Below are 25,966 nucleotides of genomic sequence, written 5' to 3'. Positions count from 1 at the left end.
ACTGGTGTGTACAGCAATTTAGACCATCACCTCTGAAGGTCTCGCTGTATGGTGGTACAACCTTCAATGTGTGGTTTTCATGACCACTAAAACGGGCGGAAATGATGTTCGTGTTGATCTCTATTCCAATTTTATGTACAGGTTCTGGAACTCTCAGAACCTAGGTGATGCAACACTTTTTTTGATGTGTATATTAGCACACCATTTAAATTTAAGAAACAAAACATGTTTTTATTCAATTTTATGTATTTGTGAGCCATTAGAGAGAATTTGTGGGCTGCACTGCTATCTAAGCCTTTGGTCAGTCCTGGACGAACACCAGTGATGGTTGATTTGTGAGAAGCACAGGTGATGAGCAGCTCAAAGGCACACAGTTTCAACTGGGAGATGTATTTTTGCATGTTTTAGACTTTGTCAAATTTACAATTGGTTTGGCAATAGAAAATCTCACACAAGTTTCCAATTCGAACTTTGGACAACTGTTTCGCAGTTTTATAGTCATTTGTACTTGGAATATTGTCAGTAGTTAGGGATTTGAAGTTTTTTCATTTGGAGATATGGCTGCAGGACTCGTATTTATTCTGCAGCATTTCATTATGTTTACTTCTCTTAAGTAAAGGTGTATTAGATCATTGTATATCACATGAATTGAGTTTAAAGGTTATGCATGTGTTCCATAATTTCAAAGTTTACTGCACACCAATTCAGTTCTGGAATTTGGAGTGTGATTCTTATCGGTATTGGTAAACTGTTGGTGGGCACCAGTGATTCATTCCTGTTGTTTACCAAATAAACAGTATATGTTATTAAATTTGAGATTATGTTTCATTTAAGACCCACTGGGGTAGCTGAGAGCACTAACACGCTGCTTCCTGGACTCTGGTAGGTGTGCCGACCCCGGTTCGAATCCACCCGGTGGATTCATGACGAGGGTCGATGTGCCAGCCAGTCTGGATGTAGTTTTTAGGCGGTTTTCTGCATCTCGTTTGGTGAATACTGGGCTGGTCCCCATGTTCTGCCTCAGTTACACGTATCGCAGACATTTTAAACACGTTCACACTATTCCCTGACTTAAACTAAACACAGACAGCTGGGGTACACTAATTCCGTCCCAGGGGGTTCGGGATGGCGGCAGGAAAGGGCATCCGGCCACCTTCTGCAACTAACACTGCCAAATCAAGAGTAACAATGCTGACCCCGCATTGCCGCAGGAATAAGGCCTCAAGGGATAGATAGATAATGTTTCATTTAAAGAATCCTCATCACATTTTTAATAAAAGCTGTTCTTAAATTTTCAATCAGTCTGAGCAATAAACAAGTTTAGTAAGGCTTAATGTAAGTGTGTGCAATTTGCCTTCAGACTTAGTGTGAGCCTTGTTTATTCAAACAAGAGTCACATTATTGCCCAATTTCATGTGCTATTTAGTAGGGGAATTCTCTTCAGCAGTTTCTCCTTCATTAGTTTAACTAACTAAGCGGAATGACCTTACAAGGTCTGTTTGTTGTGAAAGATAATGGGCAACAATGTGAAAAGTACTTATAAATTCTATGTAAATTTTAGCATCTAGGTTTTTAAGGCAAACTTTTCTGACACAGTGATCTCACTTTTGCACTAAAAAAATATTGGAAGTTGTTTCTGTATGTAAATAAATGTTTCATGGCACTGTCTGTACTAGCAAATCAGTGAACACTGTAATGTTAGTTTATTCCATTAAAAGCAATTAAATCTCTGAACACAGTGAAAAACTTTCTTCATGTGAGCCAGGGTGAAAACCTAAAGAGTGCATTAAAAATGTGAATAAAGAAGTCTGTATGTGTTTAATGTATTTACCTTTTCCCCCTGTTAATTGTGTGACAGGTATATCAGAAGCAGAGTGATGTGAGAGGATAGTGTCATTACATTGCATTTCAGTTTCCTAAGAAATACTCATGCTTGCACTGACAAGTTACAAATACTATATGTATGGAAGACATTATCGGCATACCCTGCATATGACTTGAATATTTCATTCACTACATTATAAAATGTCAAAAACATTCAAACATCAAGATCACTTAAATACTACTTTATTTAAAACATATGGTTTCGACAGACTTTGCTGTCATCTTCATGTCTGAAAAATTATTTTTGTTATGAAATGTGTTCATTTTAAGTTGGACTTCATGCCATGTTGTCATATAGATAAAAAAAACAGCGCATTATAACTTGTCAAAACCGGTTGTTTTAAATAAAGAAATGTTTATGTGATTTTTACTTTTGAATGTTTTTACCAAGTTAAACAGATTGCTCCTTCTGTCTTCTCAAAATGAGAGATTTCAGTCGCATGATAACAAGCAGAAGAGCTGCTGTTTTTTGCCAGCTTTCCTAACTCCACTGAAGAACAAATTTTGAATTAATTGCACTTACTGCATGAGAAGGTCTGTAGCAGAATTTATTTTGAGTTCCTGTTTGAATCTGATTATGGTAATGCCTCTTTTATAGTTTAGCATTCCTGCTCTGAATAACAGGATTAGTCGAGTCACTCAGGCAATAACTGTTTCTGTTAATATAAAATTACATGTGCTGTGAAGTATTCATTTTAAGAATAATTATGTCAAATCAGAATGAAGTTTCTTCAGTTATCTCTTTTACAGGGTATTGTATGAAAACTGCATCAGCCAAGTAATCACATTTAATGATTTTGACAATTTGACGTGTAACATCTCAGCTGAATGTTTTTCTGAAATTGTCTCCCTTATCACCGTGTACTATAAGAGCTATATACCACATTTCTTGGAGGAAATAAGTAAGTATGTACAGAATTTACTTAAATTAAAAAATAAATATAGATTTATATATATTAAATTTGAAGCTGAATTATTATAATAGATAGAAAAAAATTTCTGCATTGGAAACATTTCGTAGAAAACATGAACAGTCTTTAAATTGCTTTGGAATCGGCTGGTAAATTGTACTGGAAAAGCCTTTGAAACAGTGGTTCTGTTATTCTCACTTGCATGGATAACAAAAGATGCAGTTATTTTACATGCAAAGGCTTTGTCTTTGTGTGAATATTTGTTTACTTGCCATTGATTAGTCTTCTGTGTTGACAAGCTCTATTTTCTGCCATGCCTATATGAAAATAGTCCACCAATCATTGTTTCATTTATCCAGCACGTTCTGTAGATCTCGTGAAGAAGAACTCTTATGGATGTGAAATAAGTCAACATAAAGGTGTACTGTAACAAGGCAAGCAAGTGATAGAATCTCTATGCTGTATTAACAATGGATTGTCACAATGTTGCATAATCCTTTTAATGCTAATGCTAGCTAAATTTAATCAAGCAAATTAGAAAGGAAGTAGCTATTCGGAGGGAAAAACTGCTGCCTTCTCAGCTACACTAGGGAGCTGCTGTTTATCTGCAATTGGTAGCTTAATATTTACTGGATTACAATGGTATTTCTCAAAGAAAATATTTAGATACATCCATAAAAATGTAGGGTTGTATTTACAATACTTGTCAGGCAATACAACAGACATTGCTACTTACCACATAATTAAAAGAACTTTTAAATTCTCAAGTCTAGATATTCAGATAATTTGTAAAGAGAGTGGCAACTGCCAAATGATTTTAATGATCTTTTGATTTCGTAGGCATTCCTAATTTCATGCTTCATGTTAAATAACTCCATGTGCCATAGACACGGGAGTAAATTCTACATGAAAATTATTTTAGAGTCTTGTCACAGATAGGCACAACAAAAAGACTTTCTCGAAATAAGCTTTTGGCCAACAAGGCCTTTGTCAAGAATAGAACACACACACACACACACACACACACACACACACACACACACACACACACACGACCACAGTCTGTGGCAGCTGAAGCCACAGTGGTGCTTGAGCATCTCACACACGCATGTCCACAGTCTGTGACAGCTGAAGTCACAGTGCGAGTTGTGTCTGTCTGTCTGTCTCTGTGTCATCTATTTTTGACAAAGGCGTTGTTGGCCGAAAGCTTATTTTGTGACAGTCTTTTTGCTGTATCTATCTGCTGCTCGGCGTCTCCGCTATGTGGTGAGTAGCAACTATCGTTTTCATAATATTGGACCTCAGGGAATCTTACCCAGTGTGTTTCATTTAGTGTAGGGTTATTAATGTCCACTTCCTGATACTAACAGGTGGTTACTGCTTCAAATCGTTAGATTAAAACTGAACTGTTAGAGAGAGAGAGAGAGAGAGAGAGAGAGAGAGAGAGAGAGAGTGTGTGTGTGTGTGTGTGTGTGTGTGTGTGTGTGTGTGTGTGTGTGTGTGTGTGTGTGAATTTATCGTATATTTTTGACAAAGGTCTTGTTGGTCAAAAGCTTATTTTGTGACAGTCTTTTTGTTGTGCCTATCTGCGACTCAGCATCTCCGTTATATGGCGAGTAGCAACTATCCTCCTAATATTGTTACATTTCATCCTGGATTTTCCATTGTTTGATTCCTTGACGTCCAGTGAGATAACATGTTCAAATGGAGTCAACACATAGACAAACTCTTTTACCTTTAGAAACAGCTCTCATTCTGTTTTCCTGAAGCAAAGAGTCTTGCTTTATTTTGTACAGTTTCACTCCCAGTTATCTTGTGGATTTATTTTCTTGGACAATATATTTAAGTTGTGAATAAATTGTTTGTTCATAAGAACTGAGTATCAAAAGTACTGTGTGAAGTAGATAACTCTACACCATGTAGAAGCCTTTTTAAGCATCTTGTAATTCTTAGTCACTTCCCAGTGTACTCCTTAATGACTTTTGGTACTGACAATAAAAATCCATTTCAGCTGAAAAGTGACATACAGGATCACAAGACAAGACTCTAAAATAATTTTCTTGTAGAATTTAAATCGGTGTCTAGGGCAGAGAGAGTTATTGAACATAAAGCGTGAAATTAGGAATGCCTACAAAATCAAAAGATCATTAAAAACATTTGGCAGGTGCCACTCTCTTTACAAATTATCTGAATATCTAGATTTGAGGATTTAAAAGTTCTTTTAATTATGTGGTAAGTAGCAGTGTCTGTTGTATTGCCTGGCAAGTATTGTAAATACGACCCTACATTTTTATGGATGTATCTAAATATTTTCTTTGAGAAATGTCATTGCAATCAAGTAAATTTGTTCATCCTCACCCTCTACCTATCGCCATCTTTCCGTACCTCTCTTTCCTCTCTCTCCCCCTTGTCTGCCCCTCTCCCTTTCTCTCTTCCCTCCCTGTCTCCCTCCTCACCACCACCACCACCTTCCTGTCCTTTCCTCCCCTCCCTCTCCGCCCTCTCCCTGTCACCCTTTCGCCCTCTCTACCTTCTACATGTTCGACCCCCTGAACTCCTATCGTCTTTTTGTGCACCCAGAGTCATTTGTCAGAAGACCTGCCTCGCTCTACCCCACTATTCCATCGCAACCTCTCGCATCTTCCCTACCCCTTCCCGACCTCCATCTGCCAAGGTAGCTGCTGCTGATAATCAACAATCAGTCTTGCTAAAGTTGCAGGTGTGTGCATGTTTGGGTGTCTGTGTGGTTGCGTTTGTGTGCGCGTCTACTAGAGAGAGAGCAAGAGTTCAAAAGCTAGTGTGAATATTGCTTTTTGTTGCATGTTTCTATGCGCCACATATCAGTCAGCCATAGATGAGTGCTTGCCTTTCCTTTATTTTACATAATATTCCATCTAGGAATTCCCATTCTTGTTAAATTTTGGAAGTGTAACTTTTATGACAAGGAGATGTGAAATTGCTGAAGCCTATTGAGAAGGAATAGAAGCTACCGAACACTCATCCTTAATACACATGATTTCTTTTGGGAAGGGGCAGGGGGGGGGGGGGGGGGGTGTGGAAGAAAGGAAGGTTGAAATGAAGTGAACACATAACTTAAACTATGAGACGCATCACAAACTTCTGTGAAATTTGGAAGGTAGGAGACGAGGTACTGGCAGAATTGAAGCTGTGAGGATTAGTTGTGAGTTGTGCTTGGGTAGCTCAGTTGGTAGAGCACTAACTGCGAAAGGCAAAGGTTCCTAGTTTGAGTTTCGGTCCAGCACACAGCTTTAATCTGCCAGGAAGTTTCATATCAGTGCACACTCCGCTGCAGAGTGAAAATTTCATTCTGGGTCACTTACATACCTTGAGGCTACATTACACATTCACGTGAAATGTTGCAAACACATTAAATCAGTTGTGGCAAAAGGAAATGGAAGACATGGATTGGTTGGTATTGTAGGGTAGTGCAGTATTAGATTACTATTCAAGTGTTGTGTCTTTACCAGGTGGGCATCATGGAAGAGTGATGTAGTTAGGTCGTAACATGTCTGTGTAGCCTATATAAGGGCTGACAGATATGCTCAGGACACTTAAATGGGAATTAAGGGAAGAAAAGTGGCTTTGTGTTTTTGAAACACTATTGGCCCAAGGTAGACAGTGGCTATTTTGCCTCCATTGTACATCTCATTCTATAATTCATTTTCCTTTATCTTTCTTCTTTTGTAAGTGTCTAGGATTAGAAATTGTGTAAATATTAATTATGACATTTCAAGATAAAAATGGCTATAAAGGGAATATGGTTCTACAGATGGATCTATTAATATTGTTACATTACAGGCAATGTATCAAAAAGTGAGGGCTTGGGTAAACAGTTGTATGGAGTTATTGAAAAACTTCAAGAAACGTTGAAGGAAATAGTGAATACTGATGAGCAAGAACAACACGAAAAGATCATTGAATTACTGGTTTCCACTTTTGAAACTCTTGCAAGTGAGATTCCATTTGATTCTGAATACTGTACCAAGGTTAGTACTCACGTGGATGTAATATTTATCATAGGTTTGCTTCCAGTAATACACTGATCAGCCGAAACATTATGATCACTGCCCACCACAACTTTGGATAATGCCTAGTGGCATTGTGGGCATGTAAGATGGTAACAAAAGTATGTAAGCAGAGCAGACGTGGATGAGGGTTCACCATATCAAAGATATGGACTGCAAATGGGGAAATCCATTAAAAGGGCTTTGACAATGGGCAGATTGTTACTGTGCAGAGCCTGTGAAAGAGTATCTCAAAAATTGCAAAGCTGGTTGAATGTTCACATGCTATTGTTGTGAGCAACTATGGAAAGACATAGAATGACAGTGAAACTACCACTAAGTGCTAAATGGTTGGACATCCATGACTCTTCTCAGAATTTAGGGTTTGGATGCTTGTCTGCTCTGTAAAGTAGGATAGATGGTGATTTGTGGCACCTCTGCCGAAACAGCACAATGCCGGTGCAAGGAAAAGTGTTTCAGAGCACACCTACATTGTACATTGTTGAACATGGAGCTCCACAGCAGACCACCCCTACATGTTTAAATGTTGATCCAATAACATTGCCATTTACGACTGCAGTGGGCCCAGGACCAACAGGATTCCACCATCGATCAGTGGAAACATGTTGGCACTTCGGGTGAATCAAATTTTTGCTATGCTGGTTCAGTGGTCGTCTCCACAAACAATGTCATGAAGGTGATCAGCAGCCCAAAACATGCAGGGCGTCGTGGATGCAGGCTGCTGGGAGCAGTATTATGCTACGGGGTACACTCTTCTGCACTTGCTTGAGACCTGTGGTAGTAATCGAAGACACACTGACAGCTGTGAAACACCTGAATCCTTTCATGCTTGATGTCTTCCCTGAAGGCGATGTCATGTTTCAGCAGTATATTTGTCTGTGACTCAGAGACAGAACCATGATACAGTAGTTTGAGGAGCATTATAGAGAACTTGTGTTGATGTCTTAGCAACCAAATTCGTCTGATGTAAATACTGTCGAACCCATCTGGGTCACACTGAGTGCAATCCCCATGCATACCAGTCAGTGCCCTGTTACGAGAATTGAAATGACTTGTGCATAGACATCTAATACCACATACCTTCAAAAACCTACCAACAAACTGTCGGTTCCCTAGTATGTAGAATCAGTCATGTATTTAGTTCTGAAGACGGACAAACAAGCTATTAAGCAGGTGGTAATAATGTTTTGGCTCATCAGTGTACACTTACTGTAGAACAACTTTTTCCACAATACGTGGAATCATTAACTGGCTTATCGTATTCAGCATATTGAAAGAGAATAGTGCATTAAATAATCATTTTTAGAATGATAACATGATTATATTTTTTGTATGAGTATTGTGATATGTTCCCATTCTGCTGACAAACACGTAAAACTCTAAAAACAAAAGTACTCTTTCCATTATGTGTCTTAAGAACGGAATACCAAAAAAGTGTATTGTGAGCTATGACAGTGTGGCAGTAAAGAATGCTACAGGAGAGACTTATGCAACAACTGTCAGTCATCTAGAAATCTAGAAATACTGGTTCATTGCAATTTGTGTGTACTGTACTTCATCTCTAGCAGTCTCAGTCTTTAAAATTTCACAGACTTTGTCGACTCCCATTGCATTCTGTATTAAAAAAAAATGTTGCTCAGTCAGGTTACATAATACCTACTCGACTATGGAATAGCATCACCAGGATTCAATGCACTTTCCTAATACCTGAGATGACCTGAAGCTTAAGCTGTAAAATTTGTACATTACATTAACCATTTTCCAGAAAAAAATTCAGTCATCAGTTGCAAATATATTTTTATTACGCTTTACCGGTTTTGACTAATTAATTTGTCATCTTCAGAAGTTTAGTATTGGATTAGCAGATGTCAGTATCGTATTGATAGAAACATAATGTTATGGTAAGTCCAGAAATGTATGTATTGCATGCAGTTATTGTAAACACAGACTGACAATATACAGTAACTGAATCACATCTATGTATATGTCAAGCTGTTGACATATACATAGATGTGAATCAATTATCAAGAATTATCAATCTGTATTTACTATAATCACAATACGTACATTTCTCAATGCGTCATGGCATTATGCTTCCATCAAGATGATGTTGACATCTGCTGAACCAATACTAAGCTTCTGAAGATGACAAAATTAATTTGCCGAAACCTGTAAAGTATAATAAAAATATATTTGCAACTGACGACTGAATTTTATTCTGAAAAATTGTGTGTGTGTGTGTGTGTGTGTGTGTGTGTGTGTAATGGAAACATAGCATATCGATGCATGGAGCACGGTAACACACAACAGAAAACAGCATCCACACTAGCTTCTGAGCACTAGCTTGTTGAATGTGTGTACTATTGCTGGAAAAAGAGCTAGTGCTTGAACACTAGTGTGAATATTGTTTTCTGTTATGTGTTACTGTGCTCCCTGCATCAATATGCTATAGGCGAGTGGCTGTTTTCCCCTTATATTATGTATTACTCCATCCAGGAATCTTCGTTAAGTTTTCTTAAAGGAAATGTAGCTTGTACCTGCCTTAGTCTGGAGAAGGAGAACATCATAAGTCAGATGAGGTTTTAGAGACCCCAGAATCTTGATGGATTTCCCCAGCAAAATTGTTGCTTTTTCTCTGTAACTATTAATGTTTAAGCACTGACTGAAAAAATACATGTAGTTGGATGTCATTTTTAGCTAAAACACCAAATACATAGTCTGTCAACATTGCTGTTGTTTTTTGTTATTGAATGAAAAAAAATGCTTTGAAGTAATGTTATTGGGATAGGATACAAAATGCATGTGAAAAATTAAAATTGCATGATGGAGTTCAGTTGTCACCCACCATTTTCTGTTTAAAAAAATGCTTGCTACGCACACAGCAACATGATACAAGAACTCTTGTCACTTGTGTAGCTTGAGATAATGGTACCTGCATGTATAATGACTGTTGCTAACATTTTATGGCACTGTTTTTCAGTGTATGTCACACATGTTTGTTTTAGTTTTCCCAGACCTTTCATGAATATATTCACATTTTTATGCTATGCCACATGCATTATATACCCAAGTTTAATATGTTTCGACGATGACTTCATTTATAGAAGTCTGATCATGCTCAACACGGCAATACTTGAAAATGGCCAAAGCCCAAAATCATGATCGTATAGTAGAATAGACAATCTATATAGTGAAATGGCAGAACTTTCATTTAAAAAATACATGTAATCATTTTTCTCTTGCACCATTTGTGAAAAGAAGAGGGAAGGGAATGACCAGGAATGACACAAAGTATCCTCTGCCATGCACTCTACAATCATCTGCAAAGCGTGTGTACGTAGGTGTAAAGAATCAGGTCAGAGGTTCACAATTAGTTGCTGTTTTCTACCGTTCTGCATTGATATTGGCAATCACTGCCTTGCAAAGTATTAACAGCATCACATTTCATATAAGCTGTAATACAGCATTACACATAAAATAATCACCGAGAGTTCTCGCATTTATTTCTGCTCTGGTGATTTTGTGTGCCACAATGTTAATTTGGACAGCAAAATTTGCGTATTATAACGTTGTGTGGGTATTATAATTTTTCAATGAAAGACAGTGATTGGGGATTTCTATTTTGCTAGAACAATTGTTACGTGAGCATTATTAATTAAAAATAGCATTATTAAATTTTATCTAATTGTTTGACTTGAATATTTTCAGTAACGAAAGATGTTTACCACAGGTATTATAAGTTAATTCTGAGAAAAGTTAGAATGATATGTAATGGCAGTTTAACAGTAATTTTATCTTCAAAATTCACAACAGTATTATGAAAAGGCTATATTGCTATTCACCACAAACAGGAGATGCTGAGTCACAGACAGGCACAACAAAGAGATTGCAGTACATTTTAGCTTTGGTCAAAAGGCCTTCTTATATAGAAGAAAATTCACACACACACACACACACACACACACACACACACACACACACACACACCCCTCAACCACAGCCACCAGAGAGCAGGCGCGCGCGCGCGCGTGTGTGTGTGTGTGTGTGTGTGTGTGTGTGTGTGTGTGTGTGTGTGTGTGTGTGTGTGTTTCCTCTCTACCTCAGTAGAAGGCCTTTTGGTCAAGAGCTAAAAATATAGCAGTCTTTTCATTGTGCCTGTCTATGTCTCCTCTATAAGGTTAGTAGCAGTCTGTCCTTTTCATAATATTGTTGTTATTCCATCCTGGACTTCCCATTGTTTTATTTTGTAAATTATTTGACATGCAATAATGTTTACTGCATCTGAAGTGGGCGTCGCAACCACTACATAAATTCCAAAAGAAGGCATTACAATTTATGAGGTGAGTCACACATTTAATTTTGTGGATACTGAAGTTGATATTATTGTTGCTCCAAAACCTTTGGCAACTAAGGCTTGGCAGATGCCATTATTCAAACAGAAGAATACATTGGAAATGTTCAGATTTTTCCACTTGACACTTCATTTTCTAGTGTCCACAACTCCACTCACCATCTCCAAATGACAAAATGACAATATGTAAACTCAAATAGCAGCAATGAACTACAAATAAAAAATGACGATCTATAAATAAGCCCATAGCACTGGAATACCATCCTGCAAAACAAAAATGCTATGATCTTATGGACCAACCTAATATTTGTCAGTCAGTCAGTCAAATGGTCCTGCAGTGTTCTTGTAGTGTAGTTCTTCTTAAGGAACTTGTGTGTACTTTTCTTCTCACATCTGTGTTCTGAGTACTTCTGCAGTGATTGAACTACAGCCAACTGTTTGCACAGTCTTTCTTTATGATGCTCCAGTATCCCTCATTCCAGTAATATGACTTTGAGAATAGTCTGAAAAAATTATGATAAACTGCAGGTGCCGTGCTATGGTGTCTACTAGAGAAGTTCCAGTAACTTCAGACACACTTAATCGCCATCAAGTGCTCACGCCATTCTTCATCTGTTGGAATGACGTTTTCCTGTAGTGAAAATAAGCTTGCGTAAGGATTACGTCTTAGTTACCATATCCCCACAATTATGAAAATACTGGAGCATCAGTTTTTTCTTTAATATTAAAAAGATGTCTAGATTGCAATAAATTATTTATTTTTAGTTGTGGTAACTGGTTTTGGTGTATTATGACCATCTTCAGATCAAAGACTCTGAAATGTATTATATACTTTATAATGAGTCATTTATGACAAAACTTGCTGCCTACAACCTGACATATAAATGACATAGTTTTGCTATAAAATAAATCGAAGTGTAATCAAGATCAGATGAGGAGCTGCTTCATGGAGAAGCTGTGGAGCAACTACTGGTGCCTGTCACTCACTGCTAACTAACTACCAAGCTTAGACTTCACAAAGAGGAAGTTTCACCCTCTGTTCTTCACTTGATCCATAGTAAAAATGATTAAAAATAACAAATATCATGTGTATAAACAGAAAAGCATCATAATGTATGTGAGAAAGTGGGACAATATTGCTTAAATCTACTAATACATTAAAAAATGTAAAGAAGTTTAAAAGGCTGATAGCAGAAACCAAAATATTAAGAACTTCCCTCTGGCATGTACTTGACTGAACTAGACGGTTGTGTATGTGTTGCCAGTGTGTCTAGCACAGTGGCTGAGAAAAGCTCGTGCTGTGCAAGACACAGTGGCAGATTCAGAAAAACTTCAAGGAGGGGGCACTAATATCTTGAGCTACCTTTACTTTTACCCTAATAAAAAGTAATCAAGTCACATGTGAAGTTTAAGAAAGTTTTATTTAAACTGATTACACACATATACAAGACAATGCCATCTTATGATATAAAAAATTTTACAATTGAGGTTCTCTTAGGTATGGGAAACTATTGTTACATTATTAGTAAAAATATTGTTATGTTATTAGTAAAAATATTGTTAAGAGTCTCATAACAATATTTATACTGAGAAATTGCTATGTACTACTATTATTAATACTTCCCAATCAACTGATAACTCTCACCCTTGACTAATCTTCACACTTGCACTTGCTAAAACTGGGATTTTTTACTTATTAATTCTTCAGTCTTAATATTTCTGCTTCTGAGTGTAAACTAGTTTCCTATATGGCAAATAGACCATATTTATAATGCTTCGTATTGAAGGTTCTCTGTACAAGAAAACAGTAGAATATCCGTGACTTTTCTCGAACAAATCTCAGACAGAATAACATATCAAGATCACTAGAATGGCCACGACTTTTCTCGTACGTATGTGTTATCGATATGTGTGCCAGACTGAAATATATAAAATACGATGATGCAGGCGCGCGTGCTACGTAGGAAAATAAAACTGTTCGACAACTCGATTCAGTCAAGTTGACTGACGAAAGAAGTGAACGAATAGCATGCGGGCTGACTGGTGACCCCGCAAGGGGGGTGCACGTCCCACACGCCCTCCATATGTATCTATCATTGGCAAGACACCAGGGGTCATCATGGAGAGACATGCCTAGTGTTGACTGCCTTGCTAGGCATTTCTTCTCCTGAAGGGAGACCAGTATAGTGATGTGTCCCACCTCATAGTCAGTATTTGATATTGACTAGGCACAAGTTGTATACTTGCATACATCTCCAATCTACTTGTTAAAACTGCTGTTGTAGGGGTTGGGGCATCACCACTACAATAGCAGGAGGATTGGATGCTGGAAAGCAAGGATGAAATGCCATTTTGCCGCATGGCTGTGGACTGCGGAGATGGTGGAGACAGCAAATTGTTGCTAAAACATCTCCAGTTAAGAAAGTCTTTGTAACGTTGGTTACAGGAACAGAACAATAGCTGGAGAGAGGTTGTTTTCCTTAGCGACTTCATTGGCCACACGTGGCATGCTGGTGTTAGCAGTTACTCACTAGGCAGGCAGTGCATGCTTTGAATTGCAGTTACTGGCGTCAACACTATTGCAGACTCCTGACAAAGGCAGTGTGCCGCTGGTGGCAGATGACAAGAGGCAGCCCCCTCGCTGCTTGGCCACTTCGTGGTCAGAGTGTACAAACACTGAGATGACAGTGTTTTAAACTGCGGTGTCCAACACGACCGAAGACAATAGTATGTGCCTGTTCGGGGTGGTGGTCAGCAACAGTGTAGACCCGCACAGGCCAGAGAACAGAGATAGTCTAGCTGGTCCAGGCTGAAATTCAAAGACTGTCAGGGAGGTTCGCCAGGTGAAAGAAGTCACCCAGCTAGTGACACAGCGACATGAAAGTGCCAGGTTTCCTGCATAAGGAGTTTAGCTCAGGTGGGAATCTGCAGCTATTGGTGGTTAAGTCCATGGATGGTGGCTGGCTGCTTCATCTTATGCTGCAAGCTATGCGACCTTATACCTTCACTCTCCCAGAACAACTTCCCTGTGCCACTTTATCATAAGAACTGAATCATAATGATTTTATGTGCAGTTTAGTTGGTTTGTCCCTCGCAACAGGAGAACCTTCCAACAATGTTTCATGTGCAGCAGCAGCTGAAATATCATCTCCCCAAATTTCATTTTCTGTTGCCAAAGAGCATTTTTACCATGACGTTTTCTCTTCTCTTCAGTAAACATTACATTGCAAGTATCTTCAATGCTATGAACCTTCTGATCCTCCTGCACACAGTCATGAACTGATTATATCTTTTTGGCCTTACAAGCGTGTATCCTCTTCTTCCTCTTCCTCCCTCCCTCTTCTGAGGAGGCGTCACTATCACAGGTGGCAACAAATTTGTGTCCTTCAGAAATAAATGTACTATTTCTTCATCCACATCATGTGCAACATAACTAACATTATCAATAACTTGCTGTGCATCCCTCGCAGAATCTACAACAAAATTACGGTGCAGTTCAACTCTGCTCGATACAATAATCATTGGCATATGTACTTTATTGGACATCTTGTCAAGGCTCCATGGCCTCTTCAAAATACCCAGCATCACCTGATGTGTTAGATAATACTGCAGTGAAATCAGTATCACCCAAGTTGTTATTCACACACACACATCTCGTCTGGAATTACATCTAATCCATACTCCATGGTTTCACAAGATGTTGGAGCTGATAAGCCCACTTTATTCTCCTCTACTGCCACAACCTTCACACTTTGCACATGAACTAAACTTACTCTGTCAACTTCTTCCTTCTTACCTTCCACTTCTGCACAAGCACTGCTCTTTTTTAATCTCTCAAGACTTTGCATAAACCTAGTACACCTTATCAGAGAGGACCATACAGGCACCTATTTTTAACACAATCATTGTCAAATTCTTGCTGCCTCTTCTGCATATCCTTTGTAGTAACTCTGCCACACAAAACAGTTCTTTTCCTTCTCAACCCTTATTTCCTCTGCCTGGTCCACTCTCGCCAAAGCTGTTTGAGCTGCTAAAATTTGCAATGTTTCCTCAAGGGTGGCATATGCTGTGATATTAAAAACAATGTGGCTGACCCTCTAACAATTACATATAAAACAAATAAGAGAACAATATAGAATGAAAAGGAGGATTCTTAAACATAGTACTAGGAAAACACATCTTTCTGCCTGAATGGATACGCATGTTTACTACTTTACAGACCAAAACAATAAGCCATGCTCCCTACACACAAGATACATTGCCCATTGGAGACAGCACAAACTGGCATACATTTCTTACAGTTTTCAGAACAGTGTCTGAATTTACTTTCCGCACACAGCACATACATCAAAGTACACACAAAATAAAAAAAAGTAGATGGGGCACTATAGATACTCAAACATAACAACAGGAAATGCTCTCAATTCTTGCAACGTATCGTTAATCATTTTGACTCTGACCACTGATGTGCCTTATGCCCATAGAACCACCATATTCTACAGGTAACAGCCACTGACTGAGCACAAGGCAACTCGTGGGCTGTAAAATTATACTACTTGCATTTTACTAGTTGTACATTGTAATAGTCGTCTTTACCTTGGAACTGAGACAAGTCAGGAGGCTCTTCTGACTTCACAAGCCATACTTGTAGATTCTTATGACAGTCAGTCTTCCTGTCATGTCTGTGAGCAAGAGAGTCACTAAATTAGCAAGTTCACTCACCACAGTAGTACCACTGGAGCTTCAAACTGGCATAGGCAGTGACATCACAGCTGCAGTGTCCTTTTTATAAATGGTTGCCGCTGGCATTGAAAAACTACTGACACCTGAACGTAGAGGTGTTAGAAACCCAATTCTTCAGCCATGGATGGTGGTTGTCCAAGTAGCAGCGACCACATCCGATGCTCGAGTGTAGGGGCTGGGAAGTAACCCATATTGTGGTGGGAAAGTCAAAATTGTGGTGGGAAAGTCAAAATTAGGCGGCATTTCCCTGTTCGTCGTCCTCCATGACAATCTTGGCCACAGTCGTGTGGTGTGCCAGCATCAGCAATTGTCTGCCAAGGAGTGTGTGTGTGTGTGTGTGTGTGTGTGTGTGTGTGTGTGTGTGTGTTAGTGGCTGCATATATCAGCATGGCTGCACAGTCGTGACATACAATAGTGTGCTGGCGACGGCAGCTGACAGAGGCAACCTCTTGCTGCTCTGTCGCTTCTTGGATGCCGTGTACAACACATGGTGACAGGCATTATTTAAACCATGCTGCCTGGTGTGACTGAACGTGATGGTGTGCGCGTGCCACGGGCAATGGTCAGGATCCGCACTGGCAAGCATGGGTCGGACAACAGCAAGAGTGTAGGTAGGCAACTAGCTGGCTGAGGCTTGATTTCACGGCCCACCAGGGAGGTGGTCGCCAACAGAAGTAAATCACCCAGCATGTAACACAGCGTTGTGAAGGTGCCAAGTTATCTGCCTACAGACTTTAGCTTGAGTGTTAGTCTGCAGCTGCTGGTGGTAAAGTCCCTGGATGGACACTGGCTACTTCATCTTGTACTTCAAGTGGTGCCTGTCTTGTAGTAATCAGCTGACATAGATTGTTGCTTGGCATACTGTACATATCTGGATATTGTTGTGCACAAGGAAGTTCTGAGAGTGAGGATCTAAATTGGCCAATATACATGTGAGCCGCACTGTGAGTGATTTCCCTTACAGCAACACTTACACCTGGAAGTCATAGCATGCTATCTGCAATATGTTGTAACTGTTAAGCAGTGCTGAATTATTTTGTACTGGTTTTCCCTTCCAGTCAGCTCTTCCAGACCCGGTGGCACTTCTGCAAGGTGTCTGAAATTTAGCTTTCAGAGTCAGTTGCAGTGTCAGAGTACTGAAAGATTGCTCTTGCATTCTGAGTATGCTTTCTTACTCCATAGTGCTGAGCCTGTGGTGTGATTGGTACCTCTCCCTATATGCTGTTCTCAACCTGTGCTGGGCCACCAGACTAGGTTGTGGCACAACATCATAAATAATTCAAAAACATATTACAATAAAACATAATCACAGTGCAAACAAAATATTGTCGTCTGCCATGTAGTTAAAGGAATTAATAGTTTGTTGTGGTACAGGCACATTGAACAATAAATATGTTAAGCTGGACCTATATGGTCACCACAGGGATACAGATAAGCTTGTGTTGTTATAGTAGTTGCTTCTCTTGCTGGTGGGTCAATGTAATAATGTTCAGTGTCCAGTACTGTGTGTTGAGGAACATTGTGGCATTGCAGTATACAGTTACGACCTGTCGGCTTGCTACTGTTTTATTAGACACATACCTAAACTCATTAAAAACACTAGCTACTGTGTAGCATACCATACAGATATAGTGGTCTGATACCAATTCCAAATTCTATACTACACTCCTGGAAATTGAAATAAGAACACCGTGAATTCATTGTCCCAGGAAGGGGAAACTTTATTGACACATTCCTGGGGTCAGATACATCACATGATCACACTGACAGAACCACAGGCACATAGACACAGGCAACAGAGCATGCACAATGTCGGCACTAGTACAGTGTATAGCCACCTTTCGCAGCAATGCAGGCTGCTATTCTCCCATGGAGACGATCGTAGAGATGCTGGATGTAGTCCTGTGGAACGGCTTGCCATGCCATTTCCACCTGGCGCCTCAGTTGGACCAGCGTTCGTGCTGGACGTGCAGACCGCGTGAGACGACGCTTCATCCAGTCCCAAACATGCTCAATGGGGGACAGATCCGGAGATCTTGCTGGCCAGGGTAGTTGACTTACACCTTCTAGAGCGCGTTGGGTGGCACGGGATACATGCGGACGTGCATTGTCCTGTTGGAACTGCAAGTTCCCTTGCCGGTCTAGGAATGGTAGAACGATGGGTTCGATGACGGTTTGGATGTACCGTGCACTATTCAGTGTCCCCTCGACGATCACCAGTGGTGTACGGCCAGTGTAGGAGATCGCTCCCCACACCATGATGCCGGGTGTTGGCCCTGTGTGCCTCGGTCGTATGCAGTCCTGATTGTGGCGCTCACCTGCACGGCGCCAAACACGCATACGACCATCATTGGCACCAAGGCAGAAGCGACTCTCATCGCTGAAGACGACATGTCTCCATTCGTCCCTCCATTCACGCCTGTCGCGACACCACTGGAGGCGGGCTGCACGATGTTGGGGCGTGAGCGGAAGACGGCCTAACGGTGTGCAGGACCGTAGCCCAGCTTCATGGAGACGGTTGCGAATGGTCCTCGCCGATACCCCAGGAGCAACAGTGTCCCTAATTTGCTGGGAAGTGGCGGTGCGGTCCCCTACGGCACTGCGTAGGATCCTACGGTCTTGGCGTGCATCCGTGCGTCGCTGCGGTCCGGTCCCAGGTCGACGGGCACGTGCACCTTCCGCCGACCACTGGCGACAACATCGATGTACTGTGGAGACCTCACGCCCCACGTGTTGAGCAATTCGGCAGTACGTCCACCCGGCCTCCCGCACTATACGCCCACTATACGCCCTCGCTCAAAGTCCGTCAACTGCACATACGGTTCACGTCCACGCTGTCGCGGCATGCTACCAGTGTTAAAGACTGCGATGGAGCTCCGTATGTCACGGCAAACTGGCTGACACTGATGGCGGCGGTGCACAAATGCTGCGCAGCTAGCGCCATTCGACGGCCAACACCGCGGTTCCTGGTGTGTCCGCTGTGCCGTGCGTGTGATCATTGCTTGTACAGCCCTCTCGCAGTGTCCGGAGCAAGTACGGTGGGTCTGACACACCGGTGTCAATGTGTTCTTTTTTCCATTTCCAGGAGTGTATTTGCTGTTATCTATTGCTTTAAATTTAGTCAAATAATCTCTCATTGTAAACCACTCTATTATATGCACACATCTGATATTAAAAATTTATTTAAACCAGTGTTGTTTAAGTACGTCATACTATTTACATTCCAAAAATGTTAAAAACATAAAATGTAAAATAGAAGAGCAGTATGTTGAAATGATAATAATTCAGCAAATAAGTTATAGAAATGTTTTTCCTTGAAGTCTTTCTACTCATTTAACAAATTTTGAGTCGAATACTTCTGAGGGCTGTAAATTTTTATTTCTTCCAGTGCTTAACTTTTTGGAGTATTACACAATATTTTTTAAACTGTGATTTATAGTGCCTGCTTAGTGTTCCCAATTAAAAAGTCGCTGGCCAAATATAGATAAACTCTAATGGTATGTTCTTTGAATCTGATAAAGAAATTGGAGCCTGTCTATCCAGTGTATTGTGTATCACAGTCATTACATTTAATATTATGAATACTGGGCTAGTAAAATTCATTCTGATGATTACCTAAAGTTTGTTTCAGTTTCATCTGTAAGTGACGTTATACTTTGAAGTAACTGACCTATCTTGTCCAGAATATTGCCCATGTATACAATACTGATCAGACTGGGTGTTTCTATAGTTGACATATTTACCCACCCTATGAACCACAGATATAAAAAAGGCCCATTTATATGTATATGGATGGTATGATTTTGCATTAATAACTGCATCTGTTTTTTTAGGTTTCATAAATATGCTGAACTGAAGTTACCTGTGTTGTTTATAACTGTCAAGTGCAGGAAATAGATTAGTGTGCTTTGCATTAGGCTCTGCATTGCATCTAAGGATGCATACTGTTTACAATTTGAGCGATGTGATCAATTTCACCTTTAGTGTAGTATGGCACCAACATATTTTTTGTAATGAATAGTTTTGGCACTAATTTCTGGGCTATTACCTGTGGCGAATCCATCTTTTCAGCACTATGCTTAATTATTGGTGGAGGGGGGAGGAGTAAAATCTAACACAGTTTGAAGCAGATTTTATGAATTCTGCTGATGCACCAGTATTCATTTTTCTGGTTTTACACACAATATTTGTGGATTTTAATCTTGAATAGAGGGTGGAATTTCCCATTTATAACACCTAGCCTCTGCTAGTTAGTTAGCAGTGTGAGACAGGCACTCATAGGTGCTACACAGCAGCTCCATGAACCGGCTTCTCACATTATCTGGATAACACACAATTTTATATAATAAATATATCATTTTATGTTAGTTTTGTGTGTAAATTTTGTCATACTTCACCCATTATAAATGCTACACATTTCAGAGCCATTGCTTTACTACAGATGTAGAGACTGAAGCCAGATACCAGAATTACAAATAATAAATTTGTTGAGAATGAAGTATTGTGCAACAGCTCTGTTATATACAACATTCCTGGACATGTTGCTGTGTCAGTTCAGGATAAAACCTCGAGCTTTCGAGGTTTTGCTCCTGACAAAGACAGTGAAAGCAATCGTCAAAAGCTCGAGGTTTTGTCCTTAGGTGACACAGCAAGACAGCAAGTAGTTCAAGAGTGTTTTATACAAATAAATTTGTTGCCATCAGAACTGTTTTTATTATTAAAATATTAAATTCAATCACTGTAGTTTGTCAGTTGTGTCAAAAATTATCAGTTTGGTGTTGTTCAGTTAAGGTGTTCCTGATGCAGAACTTTCCACACTTTTTATTGTAAGTCACATCCGATGTTTAGTGCTCAATTTTGGGATTATTGGTTAGTAACACTGTTTACTTGTGATTTGCAGTCATATTAAACAGGTCTTTTTCTCAACTCCTGATTTGACCAAAAATTGAAAAAAGCGTGAAAATCAGAAAGGGTTTATATACAGCTAAATAATCAGGATTGACTATCTTTTAGCATAATAAGCATGGAGAAATTTGTTGCAATGGTGTTCCATCTTATACTCACCTTTCCGCGATAAGACAGCTGTTGAACCATGTCATTAGAGGCAACCATGTGTGTGTTCTTCATGTTGTTCTGAAACCATAATTTCAGTTATCATGTTGATTTTCATATATGTGCCTGTTTCCTTAAAAAATTGTAAACCAGCAAGTGTTTTTGTTGCAGATCTATGAATGGGCAAAAGAACTTTGTCAGGAAACAACAACTGAAAATGTCAAAATAGCAAAGAGCATTTTGCTATTGCTATTCAGACTGTTTATTCTGTATAAATCAGCTGGTTCAATCTTTGGGCATATATCGCTCCATTTATTGAGTATATATGGGGCTACTGAAGAGGTTGGTATTAGTAAAAATGGTAACGCCTTAAGCTACTGTTTATTTTATTCTACCGTTTATAAATAGTGTGTAACACAATCAACAAAAAATGTTTTAGATTAAATTCTATTTCCAGCATTTAGGTAAGAGACAGGAACAAAATTTTTAAGATGATAAGTACAAAAAGAAACAACCTGTCTATCACTTGTAGTAACATCTTATATTTATTTCCCACCTGATTTGAAAACTGAGTTCTATCTCCTCATGTGATTTTGGATTCTTTCATTCTCATTATTTAGATCCACATTCATAAGCTTTTAATAGGGCTTTGGCATACTCCCTCACTATCATTTAATATAATACAGACACATGAAGACCATTCAACAGATATGCAGTTGGAATTAGATTCTCTTGTCAGATATCATTCTATAACGTATCTCTGCCTACGTAGATCAACACCTTCAACCCATTACATGCAGTCTCCCATCCTTCATCAAGGACACCAAACACTTCCTTGAATGCCTGGAATCCTTACCCAATCTGTTACCCCCGGAAACCATCCTTGTAACCATTGATGCCACGTCCTTATACACAAATATTCCGCACGTCCAGGGCCTCGCTGTGATGGAGCATTTCCTTTCACGCCGATCACCTGCCACCCTACCTAAAACCTCTTTCCTCATTACCTTAGCCAGCTTCATCCTGACCCACAACTTCTTCACTTTTGAAGGCCAGACATACCAACAATTAAAGGGAACAGCCATGGGTACCAGGATGGCCCCCTCGTACGCCAACCTATTCATGGGTCGCTTAGAGGAAGCCTTCTTGGTTACCCAAGTCTGCCAGCCCAAAGTTTGGTACAGATTTATTGATGACATCTTCATGATCTGGACTCACAGTGAAGAAGAACTCAAGAATTTCCTCTCCAACCTCAACTCCTTTGGTTCCATCAGATTCACCTGGTCCTACTCCAAATCCCATGCCACTTTCCTTGACGTTGACCTCCACCTGTCCAATGGCCAACTTGACACGTCCGTCCACATCAAACCCACCAACAAGCAACAGTACCTCAATTGTGACAGCTGCCACCCATTCCACATCAAACGGTCCCTTCCCTACAGCCTAGGTCTTCGTGGCAAACGGATCTGCTCCAGTCCGGAATCCCTGAATCATTACACCAACAACCTGAAAACAGCTTTCGCATCCCGCAACTATCCTCCCGACCTGGTACAGAAGCAAATAACCAGAGCCACTTCCTCGTCCCCTCAAACCCAGAATCCCCCACAGAAGAACCACAAAAGTGCCCCACTTGTGACAGGATACTTTCCGGGACTGGACCAGACTCTGAATGTGGCTCTCCAGCAGAGATACGACTTCCTCAAATCCTGCCCTGAAATGAGATCCATCCTTCATGAAATCCTCCCCACTTCGCCAAGAGTGTCTTTCCGCCGTCCACCTAACCTTCGTAACCTGTTAGTTCATCCCTATGAAATCCCCAAACCACCTTCCCTACCCTCTGGCTCCTATCCTTGTAACCGCCCCCGATGCAAAACCTGTCCCATGCACCCTCCCACCACCACCTACTCCAGTCCTGTAACCCGGAAGGTGTACACGATCAAAGGCAGATCCATGTGTGAAAGCACCCACGTGATTTACCAACTGACCTGCCTACACTGTGATGCATTCTATGTGGGAATGACCAGCAACAAACTGTCAATTCGCATGAATGGACACAGGCAGACAGTGTTTGTTGGTAATGAGGATCACCCTGTGGCTAAACATGCCTTGGTGCACAGCCAGCACATCTTGGCACAGTGTTACACCGTCCGGGTTATCTGGATACTTCCCACCAACACCAACCCATCCGAACTCCGGAGATGGGAACTTGCCCTTCAGTATATCCTCTCTTCTCGTCATCCGCCAGGCCTCAATCTCCGCTAATTTCAAGTTGCCGCCACTCATACCTCACCTGTCGTTCAACGACTTCTTTGCCTCTACACTTCTGCCTCGACTGACATCTCTGCCCAAACTCTTTGTCTTTAAATATGTCTGCTTGTGTCTGTATGTGTGGATGGATATGTGCATGTGTGCGAGTGTATACCCGTCCTTTTTTCCCCCTAAGGTAAGTCTTTCCGCTCCCGGGATTGGAATGACTCCTTACCCTCTCCCTTAAAACCCACTTCCTTTCGTCTTCTCCTCTCCTTCCCTCTTTCCTGATGAGGCAACAGTTTGTTGCGAAAGCTTGAATTTTGTGTGTATGTTTGTGTGTCTATCGACCTGCCAGCGCTTTTGTTCGGTAAGTCACCTCATCTTTGTTTTTTTTATATATATATATATGTTATTACAACTAAAACACACACACACACACCTGCCCCAACTTCGTATGTGTACCACTAAGTATCTACTTAGATCTTGTGCAGTGATAACCTTAGATCTTGTGCAGTGATAACAAATTATGATAACAAACCTTCCTCATGAAGCAGTCGAACTAGTGTAAGCTGTATCAAAATCCCTGTTGTAGTTCTGACAATAGTCTCTACATGCTGACAGAAAAATTCAGCACATATCAGCCAATTTGCATGAAATATTTATTAATTATTTATGCAAACATCCCTTGTGAAAACTGTACCAAAATCCGTACAGTAGTTCTTTAGATTAGCTTTCACATACAGACTGGAGAATGGGACATGGAGCTGCTATGCATAATATACAGTGATTTATGTTTTGAAGTACAGTGCACAACACATCTGAAGGATCACTTCCTCGAATCCCCTTAATTGTCCCTATAGTGATGCAGAACTTCGAAATTTGGCTCAGAGGTACCTACAACCTTCCTAATACTGCAGAAGTGCAGCACCCTGTGACATCAACCTCAGGCTCGACATTGCTTCAAACATAAAGGTGTTGACCCATTGAAGAAAAGGCAAGAGCTCAGAAGTTCATGTGACGTGTAAGGTGGGTTAATGATGTCGCATTGGCACTAAATTTCACCACAGTTCTGCCCAGTGCAGAAAGTTTCGCACCCTGTCTTATCCACATTTCACGATTTCTTTTGAGGATTTGTGATGGAGACCAAAACTCATCTAGCATTGAAATTGTGCAGTTTTCTTATAGGTAGCTGAGGAAACATCATCCCCACTCTCTCTCAGAATCAACATGAACAGACTTCAGTAATGGCAAAAAATCCATCAGTGAAACCACCACTTCCCATGCAGAGTTGATTTCCACACTTTTGCGATCAAAAACAACAGTTCACAGTGCGATGAGCAAGAAGGCGACATTCTTGATGACCTGTGACAGTACCGACACCACCAGATGTTAGGACATTGTGGGACTGCATCCCCATTCAGTGTGATTGCACCCCTGTGGATTGCAGTATGAACGCAAGTTTCGCTCTTGTGTATTGACTAGAACCACGAGATGGTATTCAAAAAAATCAAACTTGATCCGAAGGAGCAAGAGTGCTTATGTATTTTCAGCCCTCCTGTTTCACACCCTACTGTGGCGTGATCACAGATCACAAAAGTGTCTGACACTGACACATGTGTGAATGAAATGCAAAGGTGTCCCTCTAAGATCCCCGTCACGTTGGCAATGATGTCGTTGGCACATGCCCATCTTTACTGAGAATTTTAAAAATGTGCCTTTACAGAGACAACCTGCAAATAGTACTAGGTGTTGGTGGGCATGCAACCTCTTGACGTCCCACCAATTCCAGATGCCTGCCTGCATGCACCTAGGACTACTGTGCAGGTTGTCTCTGTAAAGGCACGTTTTAAAAATTCTCAGTAAAGATGAGCATGTACCCCGAGGGTGTTGCTGAACTGGGAGGGGGGATCATAGAGGGACCTTTTGGCATTTTATTCATAAACGTTTCAGTGTCACACCCTCCCTTGATCATGAAACAGGAGAGCTGCAAATCCATAAGCATCCTTTGATGCTTCAGATAATGTTCAAATTTTGCCGAATGTTTTCGAACAGTTTCTAGTGGTTCTAACCTGTACACAAAAGCCAAAACTGCAGTTGCACTGCACTCCAAATTGGTGCAGTCATGTTGAATGGGGATGCAGCCCCACAATGTTATTGGAGAAGGGTTGAAACATATGAGTGTCAGCAGTGTGTTCGGTTGTCAAGAACGTTGTCCTCTCGCTTGTGAACTGTCATTTTTTACTGCTAAATGTGTGGTCTCAAGGCCCCCAAGGAAAAGAGGTGGTTTCATTGACACTATTTATGACACCCTGCTGAGCCCTTTTCATGTTGATTCTGAGTGGCAGTGTGTACAAAATGTTTTCCTTGGCCACCCATAAGAAAACTTTTAACATACTCAATCTCTCTTCTAAATATGATACGGGTATAGAAATTTAACGTTTTCCTCTGTGATCACTCCTTCTGTAAACTAACTGATTTTTTAAAGTAATATATTTATCTTTAGTTTGAATTATTGTGACGAGAACTTCAGATAAAATTTGACTTAAATAAAGAGCAACACTTTTGGAACAACTATGATCAAGGGATTAAGTAGAAGTGTCTCCATGGAGTAACCGACATGTGTCAGGGACACCAAGAAGAAAACACAAAAATAAAATGATAGCAGGACACAGAAATTGAGAACCTTTAAGAGGATTTCAGAGGGGCAGAATTTTAGTATTTCATCGACA

The 25,966-nt window shown here is 40.4% G+C and overlaps 1 protein-coding gene across 1 annotated transcript in view; it reads left to right on the top strand.

Annotated features, from left to right (window-relative positions):
* Window positions 1-25,966, top strand: part of LOC126467803 (Fanconi anemia group I protein-like) — a 269,273-nt gene that overhangs the window by 191,535 nt on the left and 51,772 nt on the right. The window contains exons 17-19 of the mRNA XM_050096494.1: window positions 2,635-2,786; window positions 6,615-6,802; window positions 21,159-21,329. Coding sequence (XP_049952451.1) covers window positions 2,635-2,786; window positions 6,615-6,802; window positions 21,159-21,329 — 511 coding nt within the window. The remainder of the gene's footprint in view (window positions 1-2,634; window positions 2,787-6,614; window positions 6,803-21,158; window positions 21,330-25,966) is intronic.

The sequence above is a fragment of the Schistocerca serialis genome, chromosome 1, assembly GCF_023864345.2.
Source record: "Schistocerca serialis cubense isolate TAMUIC-IGC-003099 chromosome 1, iqSchSeri2.2, whole genome shotgun sequence".
Lineage (NCBI taxonomy): Eukaryota > Metazoa > Arthropoda > Insecta > Orthoptera > Acrididae > Schistocerca > Schistocerca serialis.
This window is presented reverse-complemented; position numbering and strand designations above follow the sequence as displayed.